An 11955-nucleotide genomic window follows, 5' to 3' on the forward strand; every position below is an offset into this window, starting at 1 on the left:
GCAAAATAACGTTCTGAGGCTTGCAGTCGTTGCTGGCCAGCGCTTGTGTAGAAAGATCGCTCTTCACACCAGATATCACTTTTGATCCTTCCAGCTCCAGGGTCTCGGGCTTCAGCTTTGTGCCGAGGCACCAACACTGCTACGGTCCTCTCTCCGACTGATCGCTGATCTCACCCTTCCCCCTCCTGTCTCCTGGAAACATGTCTCTGGTAAGCCAGAATGCACGCCGCTGTAACGCAGAGATCACTGCAGATTACAGCGACGGCAGAGGTGAAATACAAGCTACTAACGCCTCCGGGCCCCCCACCCCCATGCTAGTCGTTGATGTCCCCCAGTGCCCTCAGGCACCAATCAACCCTCAGTGTGTCAACACTTCCCTGGCCGTTCAGGACACGAATGACCTGGAAGTCCTGATCGACGAGCAGTCCAGACGTTTGGGGGCGCTCAGGGTCCACGACCCTCTAGAAGACAGGTCGATTGCTTTGGTGAATTTCATGAGAATGAAAAGCCAGAAGGAGGGGTCTATTCAGCAGTCCGAGATGCTGGAGTTTCTCAGAGAGTACTCAGATCAGTTCCCTGAGATCCTCAGACGAGCCTCAGCTCACCTGGACCGGGTCTTTGGGTTGAACCTGAGAGTTATTGATCCACAGGCTGACACATACAATTTAGTCAGCAAACGGGGTTCCCAGATCACCGATAGGATAGTGGAGTCCTTGGACATGCCAAAAGCAAGTCTCCTGGCCCTAGTCCAAGGCCACATCCTCTTGAATGGGAACCGAGCAAGAGAGGCATCCATTTGGGACCTGCTGCTAAAAGTTGATATGTGGGATAAGCCTCAGAGGATCAATAACCTCTTTGGGAACACAAGGAACCTCCTCACCACTGACTTTGTGCGCATGCGATTCTTGGAGTACTGGCCGGTGTATGGCACTAATCCCCTTGAATTTGAGTTCTTGTGGGGCTCTAGAGCCCATAGTGAAATCACAAAGATGGAAGCCCTGAAGTTTGTGTCAGATGCCCATGATGAAGAACCCCAGAGCTGGCCAGAAGAATATAACAAGGCCCTGGAAGCTGACAAAACCAAAGAAAGAAGCCTGACTGCTGGCTTAGAGTTCTGGTCGGAGGACACTATGAATGATAAGGCAAATGATTTGGTCCAGTTGGCTATTAGTGTCTCTGAGGAGTTGCTGCCTATACATCAAGATGAGCTATTGGCTCACACTGGCAAAGAATTTGAGGATGTGTTCCCAAATATCCTCAATAGAGCTACTCTAATTCTTGATATGTTCTATGGGTTGTCTCTGATTGAGGTTGATACCAGTGAGCACATATACCTCCTTGTCCAGCAACCAGAATCAGAGGAAGAGCAAGTGATGCTAGAGAGCCTGGGGAGACCCACTCAAGAATATGTAATGCCAATCCTAGGTTTGATATTCTTGATGGGCAACCGTGTCAAAGAGGCCAATGTCTGGAACTTGCTTCAAAGATTTAGTGTGGATGTAGGGAGAAAGCATGCCATCACCTGTAAGCTTATGAGACAGCGCTATCTGGAATGCAGGCCACTGTCCTACTCTAACCCAGTTGAATATGAGCTTCTATGGGGTCCTCGAGCTCACCATGAAACCACCAAAATGAAAGTCTTGGAGTACATGGCCAGGCTCTACAGAAAGCGACCACAGGACTGGCCAGAACAATATAGGGAGGCTGTGGAAGATGAGGAGGCCAGAGCCAAATCTGAGGCAACTACCATGTTCTTCCTTGGTCCCATGTGAAGTCTAGGGAATATGTATCACTTCAGCTGAGTGGCATCCATTAAAGATGCCTTGGTAAAATTGGCACTGGGGCTCTAAATTAGAATCCGGGGAGGGATTGGGTGGGAAGTACACATTGTGCTTACTGTCTGTGTTCCAATTCTAGTAGTATTTCCTTCCTTTTAATATACCCTTGAATTAGGTTAATGATCAATATTTATAAATGGAATTTTTCATTTGCCATCCCTGTCTTGTTTCAGTATAAAAGTTCAGATATCTCTGTAAAATGAATTGATAATATTCACATCTTTGAAATAATCAGTAAAATGGTCTGGTACAGGAGTTAAATAACAATAACACACACACACACAAACACAAAACCACTGATCTGTGATTGCTTTCCCTTTGTGTCTACTGTCGTATACATATATACAACTATATATATATAATATATATAACTATATATAATACATATATAGCTATATATATAGTTATATACATATATATATACATACAACTTTCTCCATATATATATACATATAACTGTCATTTACCTGTATTTACAATAAAAGCATAATGAATTAGACACCATGCTTATGCATTCATTTATTCTATAAGCATTTATTAAGCACCTGCCATGCTCTGAGAACAGTGCTGTGTGCTGGGAATATAAGAGTGAAGAAGACCCAGCTGGGCTCCAGGGCTTAAGGGGGAGGGCTCATGGAAGTAAACCAGCAATTATATTATGCTATGGAAAGTTGCATAATAGGCATAAGCTCAGAGTTCTATGAGAGTCCAAAGGAATAACTCCTGATTTTAAGTGCTGGGAAGGATAGTGGGAAGGTGATGGCATCTAAGAAAGTCTGGGGAAGGTGCAGAGGTGTCAAGCCTGGATGAGTGGGAAATTAGTCAGGAATAGTGGTGGGGAGGATGAAGTGGTATGGAGGGCTGGGGACAAGATGTGCTTAAGTGACGTCTATTGTAAGATCTGAGGTTGGGGAGAGGAAGTGAAGGACTGCTAGTGAAGACAGAGGCAGTGTGTAAAGCACCTATGAAGAATTTGAAATAGCTCAGAAAGACAATGACTTTAAGGGAGGAGTAGGAGAAATAAGTCTGTGGCAGAGGTAACAAGGGCCCATATCCTCAGAGTGACTCTTGAGAGCCAACAATGGCCTTGCACCTTCAGTCAGACTGAACAATATACCTGGAGGAACTCTGCAGGGGATCCTCTGCCAATGCAGTTTATTTCAGCACCCAAGCTGTTGAGTGTTCGCATTTAGGCTCTCTTCGTTCTGATCCCCCTTACCGCTTCTAACCTGGCTCATAGCTCCCCATAAGCGTTCCCTAGAGAGTCGGCAGGTAACAATTTCTGAGAGAGAGCCCTGGTAGAAGGATGAGTGTCATATGGAAAATCACTTATTACAGAGTGGGGGCTGCTGCCTACCGGTAGCGTAGGATCTATGTCTTCATTTCCTTGCACACGCCAGCTTTCTGCCTTTTTCATCCATCTGATCACCGGTGGCTGCTCCCATCTGCTACCTCCTATCAGATGGGAGGGAGTTGGAAGACATTCCTCACATTTTCATCAGCCTCAGGAAGAGAACGACACAATCGTCTCGCTGGAGGAGTGGCAGGGAGAAGGAAGATATGTCCTTTTGTATCCAAAGTCTGGCCGGCTGAGATGCAGAAGCCTAATTAGAGCTGTCGGCTTGGGGATGCCACTGCGCAGGCGCACTCCGCGGTTGCTAGGGAATACAGCCCAGTCTCAGTGATCTTCCCATCAGTAGCATTCCAAAGTCTGAATGCTAAGGGCAGGGCTTCTAGCAACGAGAAAATGAGTAATTGGAGAGTCCGATCTGAAAGGGTTCTTGAAAATGGGGTGGGGTGGGGTTGTCAGGCGGGAGAGTATCCAACTCAAAATCTGGGACCTTGGAGCAGAGTCTTGCTTGTGTGCTAAACAGCAATTCTCTCTCTTTTTTTTTTTTTTTTTTTTGTGACGGAGTCTCACTCTGTCACCCAGGCTGGAGTGCAGTGGCCGGATCTCAGCTCACTGCAAGCTCTGCCTCCCGGGTTCACGCCATTCTCCTGCCTCAGCCTCCCGAGTAGCTGGGACTACAGGCGCCCGCCACCTCGCCCGGCTAGTTTTTTGTATTTTTTAGTAGAGACGGGGAATTCTCTCATTCTTAACCTGTACATGCTTGTGAGACGGGAGAGGGGATGGAAGCAAGCACGTTAAGTTGCCAAGATTTTTTTACTCTGACTTTTTGGATTGGTGCAATTTCTGGGTTCACAAACATGTCAGCTCTTCTGGGGGGCTGCAGTAAAGAGAGACAGAAATCTGCCACGGGGAACGTGTAGCATCTGGACAACAATGATCAATGTAATGCTGCAAATTGTTTTAATACTAAATATGCGCCAGGCACAGTGCTGGGTTCTTCATGTTCTTAGATCTAATCTTTCCACCATTTCTCTAAGAAGCATTTTAATAGTCCCACTTAGCACTAAGGGAAACTGAGGCTTAAGTAATATGTCCAAGGTCACACAGCCAGTCAATGAGAGCTGGGCTTGGAGTCCAAGGAGCCCCACTCCAGGCCTGCCCAATGTTCCCCCTCAAATTTTCTGACTTTCGGGATATACAAAGAAAGGCTGCATGGTCAGAGTGGAGAGGCAAGATGATAGCACTCAGGAGAATGAAAGTGAAGCTGAAATTTCTCCAGGCTCTTCCTTGTTCCACCACTGGGGCTCCATGAGAGCTGTCTTGGTATAGAATATACATTTCTGTCCAATCTCCTTACTCTGCCCTATGAGTCTTCGCCAGCTGAACCTCTTCAAGCCTCCAGCCTTATCTGCTTATCTCATTCAGAGAGTGTCAAATATCATCTTTTCTGGAGCTCCAGAAGTGTTAAGTAATTTTTTTTTGAATCCTGAACAAACAATGACCTGAAAGAACTTCTGACCTGCCCAGGGTTGCTCAGAGTGCAAGAACAGAAGTGGGAAATAGTCCTGTGTCACAGAGACCACATGCAGTTTCCCAGAAGTGACAAGAGTGAGACTTGCAGGGCACATGCCTATGGTGTAGGAAAAGGTATAGTCTCTCTGTGGCCACAGCCATTCCTTTGAAGACCAAGAGAGATTTGAGTACTCCCATCCTTCAGGCACCAATTTAGAATTAACACCCACTAAGAAATACTTAGGGGTAGAAGTGAGTGTCTGGTAAACAAGACTTACAGAGGATGCTGTACAAATTACTACAATATAAGTCAGTCGCTATTAAGCCTTTAGAACACCAGACAAAATATCTTTCTTATCTTTGTGAACTCATTTGGAGGATGGAAAGGCCTGAGTTCATTTGCAGACTGTGGGCCATCAACATCCAACAAGTATTGAAGTTTTGGCCACATTGGCTTGCAGAATAGGTATTGGTTAGATATGGATTCATCATCCTGTATATATTCCATCCAGAGTCCTCTTTAACCTATGATTTGGATCATAGTTTTGATCCTTCTTAGAGAGATAAGATGGAGAATATAATCACTTTCAGTGATTTGGATCCTTCTTAGAGAGATAAGATGGAGAATATAATCACTTTCAGTTCCTGAGTCCCAGGAGTACCCTCTTTCAGGGATGAGTGGTTAGAAAAGCCTTGCCTGCACTTTCTCTCCATCCGCTTCTGTATACACACACAAGCCATCCAGAAATAAACATACAATCCAAGGAAAACCTGAGCTAGATTTCAAGGAAATTCCCCCTGCTCCAAGGATTGCTGCCCCTAAATCCTCCAATACTGACAATATAGACCAACTCATAAGTGTCTTTCATGTTCAGACAAGACCCCCACAGTCTCCTTTCTTCCTAGAGGGGATCTCCAGACAGTAAGATTTCTCACTGAACAAGGTTTGTTTTCCATCTCAGTGAGTGCTCAACAATATCTTTAGGAATTCTCTGCAGGCAGGATTTGAAGCTAGTTGCCAAAAAAAAAAAAAAAAAATAGTTGCGAAAAAGTGTACCCTGAAATATTAATACCCTTGCTCTCTAGACACCATAGTAATAAACAAGCACCTGATAAGGATGGGACAATATATTTGGAATGGTTAAGAACTCTAGATCTGGATGGTACTTTTTCTGTCACTTACTAGCTGTGTGAACTTGGTAAAGTTACTCACATCTTTCTAAGCCACTTAATGCTGTTTTCAATAAATTGATAGAAAATCCCAGTCACACATTTACCATTTGATGATGTCGGAACTGTGACCCAAACCAGTTGTACCTTAGTCTAGTGATATTTCCATGCCATACAACTGCTTTTAAAACTACTACTTGTCAACACCTGGGTAGCTGAAGTCAAACAACTCCTGGGTTGTTAGAATCACTAGTCTTTGTTTTCTTTAGAAAATACTTCAGGCAAATGTTAACCCCAGGTGGTTATGAATTAGTGAGGTTTAGGTGCATCAAGAATATATTATTTGTAGACTCCAATACACAAGATATTTTTATGGACGCTTATGGGTGGTCTATTTAAGCAGACCTCAGTGTCCTACAGGAAACCACCTGCTTAGTTGCCACTCAGGGCATCAGTCAGTGAGGATGATTTCCTTTCTAAAGGGGAAGAGTTAGGGAGGGAGTTGGGAGCTGAGGCCTAAGGTCCAAGCAGCTTCTCTCAAACTGCTCTTCTCTTGAGAGCATCTTCTTTGGCATGGGCTAGACAGGATAAAGTTTCTGTCCTCTAAGTGTTCACTTCTTTTGTAATATAGAAGGGAAGGAGGATAGAGAAAGGGAAGACACAAGAATAGCCACTGTTTCTAAAGTTGACCTCTCTACTGAAGACTTGACCTGCTTAGGCCACAGTTCAGACAAATTTATTTTCCTGTAGAGTCTGCAGGAAAATGGTGCCCTGGCGAAGGACCAAGCCTGGATTGCCTCCTTCTGCAAGATAAAGAGGGCTGCTGTCCTGGAAGAAGGTATTTATCATTCCAGCTGGTAAAGGAGATCACCCTGAGATCCAGCTGTGGGGGCCAGGTGTGGAGAGCTGGTTGCACACAAGATTGCTCCCCTTTCTCTGGAATGTTGGGGGGTGGGGGTTGCAAAAGGCCTAGGAGGGAGGGACTAAGAAAAATAATCTTTGGCAGGTTGTTAACATCAACCATTTATATAATGTTTCCTCACATAAATAGAGCCATGGACATCCTTATAGTTTCTAACAGGGGAGAACTGCAGAACTCCTAGAACTAACACTTTTGTCCAAACCCCTGTAGTAGTAAGAGATCTAACTAAACTCTTGCATGTTTCTCACAGCCTAAGGCTGGGTTCCTATAATTGACCCCAAACCCCACTAAAATGACTGCCTGAGAAAGTTCAATGCTGCCAGGAAAATACACTGTTTGTTCTTGCCCAAATCTGATGATAAGACCCTGAACTCCCTTTTTTAGAGCACATAGTAAAAAGGGCTTATTACGGTGAATATGTATCTCTTACAATTCAGAAGTGACTCTCCCAAGGACCTGAGAGCCATTCCTTTGAAATGTAATCAAGAAAGATAGGAACTCTGTCTTCCAGTCTCTGTGGAAGGACAAATCCTAACTTTGATAACTGCCGACTAACAAACACAGCTGGCCTAAACACAGTGCATTTACACTGACCAATCTTTTGTAATTTTCACTTCTCTGACTCTACTCAGCCCCCAACATCACTCTCCCTTTAAAACGCCCAAACCACCTTTGCAAAAATTGGAATGGAGCTCAGCTTTTTTCAGCATTGTTAGTAGTTACTGAGTAAGATCTGTTTTCACTACTTTAAGTATCTTTGACACAGGGAGGATGAATAGTAGCCAGACATGTGCTAAATGAAGAGAATTCACTCTCCAGCTCTGAGAGGGAACAAACTAGCTAGTCCCTGAGGTGAGTGATAAAGCCAATACCTCTTTTCTAGATAGCCTTTGTTGCCTACTCCACCCACAAGGAACCATACCCAGCTCAGCTCAGCCCTCAGGGAGTTCCACTTGAGGCTGTCCTGCTCCCTGGAACCCCTATACACTGGAGAAGCCCAGAGATGTCCGGCCTATCTGAAGACCACTTACCCAGTTCTATTTAATAAGCAATTTTGAAACGCTTGTTATATGCTGGCCTTATTGTATTAGACACTGGGGTACAGGGATGCATTAGATGTGACCCCTGTCTAATCTGTGTTCTAACTCAATACTCAGCCTTGAGTCTGTCAAAATATATGAGCAATCTATTCATGGTTTTATTTCAATGCATACCTGTTTCATTTATAAATTTTCCAGTTGTTTCTTGTTTAAAATATACCTTTTTGTTAAAGAAGATTCCTGTTTCTGTCTTACAAATTATAGTCCCTTTTTCATCTCTTTCAATATTTAAATCAGATTTATCTTAAAGTTATTTTTACATTGATCTACTATTGCGCATTTCATTAATTGTGAATTCTGCCATTTGTTGATTCTGATTATTATCTAACACTTCAAACTATAAAACTACTACAAGAATAGGAACAGCTCCAGTCTCCAACTCCCAGCGCGAGCGACACAGAAGACCGGTGATTTCTGCATTTTCAACTGAGGTACTGGGTTCATCTCACTGGGGAGTGCCGGACGGTGCTGGTCAGATGCTGCAGCCCGACCAGCGAGAGCTGAAGCAGGGCGAGGCATTGCCTCACCTGGGAAGCGCAAGGGGAAAGGGAATCCCTTTTCCTAGCCAGGGGAACTGAGACACACAACACATGGAAAATCGGGTAACTCCCACCCCAATACTGCGCCTTAAGCAAACAGGCACACCAGGAGATCATATCCCACTCCTGGCCAGGAGGGTCCCACACCCACGGAGCCTCCCTCATTGCTAGCACAGCAGTCTGTGATCTACCGGCAAGGCAGCAGCGAGGCTGGGGGAGGGGCGCCCGCCATTGCTGAGGCTTAAGTAGGTAAACAAAGCCACTGGGAAGCTCCAACTGGGTGGAGCTCACAGCAGCTCAAGGAAACCTGCCTGTCTCTGTAGACTCCACCTCTGGGGACAGGGCACAGTAAACTATAAAAAACGCAGCAGAAAACTCTGCAGACGCAAACGACTCTGTCTGACAGATTTGAAGAGAGCAGTGGATCTCCCAACACGGAGGCTGAGATCTGAGAAGGGACAGACTCCCTGCTCAAGTGGGTCCCTGACCCCTGAGCAGCCTAACTGGGAGACATCCCCCACTAGGGGCAGTCTGACATCCCACAGCTCACAGGGTGGAGTACACCCCTGAGAGGAAGCTTCCAAAGCAAGAATCAGACAGGTACACTCGCTGTTCAGAAATATTCTATCTTCTGCAGCCTCTGCTGCTGACACCCAGGCAAACAGGGTCTGGAGTGGACCTCAAGCAATCTCCAACAGACCTACAGCTGAGGGTCCTGACTGTTAGAAGGAAAATTATCAAACAGGAAGGACACCTACACCAAAACCCCATCAGTACATCACCATCATCAAAGACCAGAGGCAGATAAAACCACAAAGATGGGGAAAAAGCAGGGCAACGGATCAAAGCTGGACGGAGAATGACTTTGACGAGATGAGAGAAGAAGGCTTCAGTCCATCAAATTTCTCAGAGCTAAAGGAGGAATTACGTACCCAGCGCAAAGAAACTAAAAATCTTGAAAAAAAAGTGGAAGAATTGATGGCTAGAGTAATTAATGCAGAGAAGGTCCTAAACGAAATGAAAGAGATGAAAACCATGACACGAGAAATACGTGACAAATGCACAAGCTTCAGTAACCGACTCGATCAACTGGAAGAAAGAGTATCAGCGATTGAGGATCTAATGAATGAAATGAAGCGAGAAGAGAAACCAAAAGAACAAAGAAGAAAAAGAAATGAACAAAGCCTGCAAGAAGTATGGGATTATGTAAAAAGACCAAATCTACGTCTGATTGGGGTGCCTGAAAGTGAGGGGGAAAATGGAACCAAGTTGGAAAACACTCTTCAGGATATCATCCAGGAGAACTTCCCCAACCTAGTAGGGCAGGCCAACATTCAAATCCAGGAAATACAGAGAACGCCACAAAGATACTCCTCGAGAAGAGCAACTCCAAGACACATAATTGCCAGATTCACCAAAGTTGAAATGAAGGAAAAAATCTTAAGGGCAGCCAGAGAGAAAGGTCGGGTTACCCACAAAGGGAAGCCCATCAGACTAACAGCAGATCTCTCGGCAGAAACTCTACAAGCCAGAAGAGAGTGGGGGCCAATATTCAACATTCTTAAAGAAAAGAATTTTAAACCCAGAATTTCATATCCAGCCAAACTAAGTTTCATAAGTGAAGGAGAAATAAAATCCTTTACAGATAAGCAAATGCTTAGAGATTTTGTCACCACTAGGCCTGCCTTACAAGAGATCCTGAAGGAAGCACTAAACATGGAAAGGAACAACCGGTACCAGCCATTGCAAAAACATGCCAAAATGTAAAGACCATCGAGGCAAGGAAGAAACTGCATCAACTAACGAGCAAAATAACCAGTTAATATCATAATGGCAGGATCAAGTTCACACATAACAATCTTAACCTTAAATGTAAATGGACTAAATGCTCCAATTAAAAGACACAGACTGGCAAACTGGATAAAGAGTCAAGACCCATCAGTCTGCTGTATTCAGGAGACCCATCTCACACACAGAGACATACATAGGCTCAAAATAAAGGGATGGAGGAAGATTTACCAAGCAAATGGAGAACAAAAAAAAGTGGGGGTTGCAATACTAGTCTCTGATAAAACAGACTTTAAACCATCAAAGTTCAAAAGAGACAAAGAAGGCCATTACATAATGGTAAAGGGATCAATTCAACAGGAAGAGCTAACTATCCTAAATATATATGCACCCAATACGGGAGCACCCAGATTCATAAAGCAAGTCCTTAGAGACTTACAAAGAGACTTAGACTCCCATACAATAATAATGGGAGACTTCAACACTCCACTGTCAACATTAGACAGATGAACGAGACAGAAAGTTAACAAGGATATCCAGGAATTGAACTCATCTCTGCAGCAAGCAGACCTAATAGACATCTATAGAACTCTCCACCCCAAATCAACAGAATATACATTCTTCTCAGCACCACATCATACTTACTCCAAAATCGACCACGTAATTGGAAGTAAAGAACTCCTCAGCAAATGTACAAGAACAGGAATTATAACAAACTGTCTCTCAGACCACAGTGCAATCAAACTAGAACTCAGGACTAAGAAACTCAATCAAAACCGCTCAACTACATGGAAACTGAACAACCTGCTCCTAAATGACTACTGGGTACATAACAAAATGAAGGCAGAAATAAAGATGTTCTTTGAAACCAATGAGAACAAAGATACAACATACCAGAATCTCTGGGACACATTTAAAGCAGTGTGTAGAGGGAAATTTATAGCACTAAATGCCCACAAGAGAAAGCAGGAAAGATCTAAAATTGACACTCTTAACATCGCAATTAAAAGAACTAGAGAAGCAAGAGCAAACACATTCAAAAGCTAGCAGAAGGCAAGAAATAACTAAGATCAGAGCAGAACTGAAGGAGATAGACACACAAAAAACCCTCCAAAAAATCAATGAATCCAGGAGTTGGTTTTTTGAAAAGATCAACAAAATTGACAGACCACTAGCCAGACTAATAAAGAAGAAAAGAGAGAAGAATCAAATCGACGCAATTAAAAATGATAAAGGGGATATCACCACCCACCCCACAGAAATACAAACTACCACCAGAGAATACTATAAACACCTCTATGCAAATAAACTGGAAAATCTAGAAGAAATGGATAATTTTCTGGACACTTACACTCTTCCAAGACTAAACCAGGAAGAAGTTGAATCCCTGAATAGACCAATAGCAGGCTCTGAAATTGAGGCAATAATTAATAGCCTACCAACCAAAAAAAGTCCAGGACCAGATGGATTCACAGCTGAATTCTACCAGAGGTACAAGGAGGAGTTGGTACCATTCCTTCTGAAACTATTCCAATCAATAGAAAAAGAGGGAATCCTCCCTAACTCATTTTATGAGGCCAACATCATCCTGATACCAAAGCCTGGCAGAGACACAACAAAAAAAGAGAATTTTAGACCAATATCCCTGATGAACATCGATGCAAAAATCCTCAATAAAGTACTGGCAAACCGGATTCAGCAACACATCAAAAAGCTTATCCACCATGATCAAGTG

At 43.8% G+C, this 11955-nt stretch overlaps 1 protein-coding gene across 1 annotated transcript; it reads left to right on the forward strand.

Annotated features, from left to right (window-relative positions):
* LOC105496927 (MAGE family member E2) lies at positions 1-1860 on the forward strand. Its single transcript, XM_011767562.3, has one exon. The coding sequence runs from the start codon at positions 201-203 to the stop codon at positions 1770-1772; it is 1572 nt and encodes a 523-aa protein (XP_011765864.2). The 5' UTR covers positions 1-200; the 3' UTR covers positions 1773-1860.
* Positions 1861-11955: the final 10095 nt, after the last annotated feature.

This window comes from Macaca nemestrina, chromosome X (genome assembly GCF_043159975.1).
Source record: "Macaca nemestrina isolate mMacNem1 chromosome X, mMacNem.hap1, whole genome shotgun sequence".
Lineage (NCBI taxonomy): Eukaryota > Metazoa > Chordata > Mammalia > Primates > Cercopithecidae > Macaca > Macaca nemestrina.

Bases quoted from the DNA above. Each gene is read 5' to 3' on its own strand.
- LOC105496927 (XM_011767562.3), top strand. From the start codon at position 201: ATGTCTCTGGTAAGCCAGAATGCACGCCGCTGTAACGCAGAGATCACT.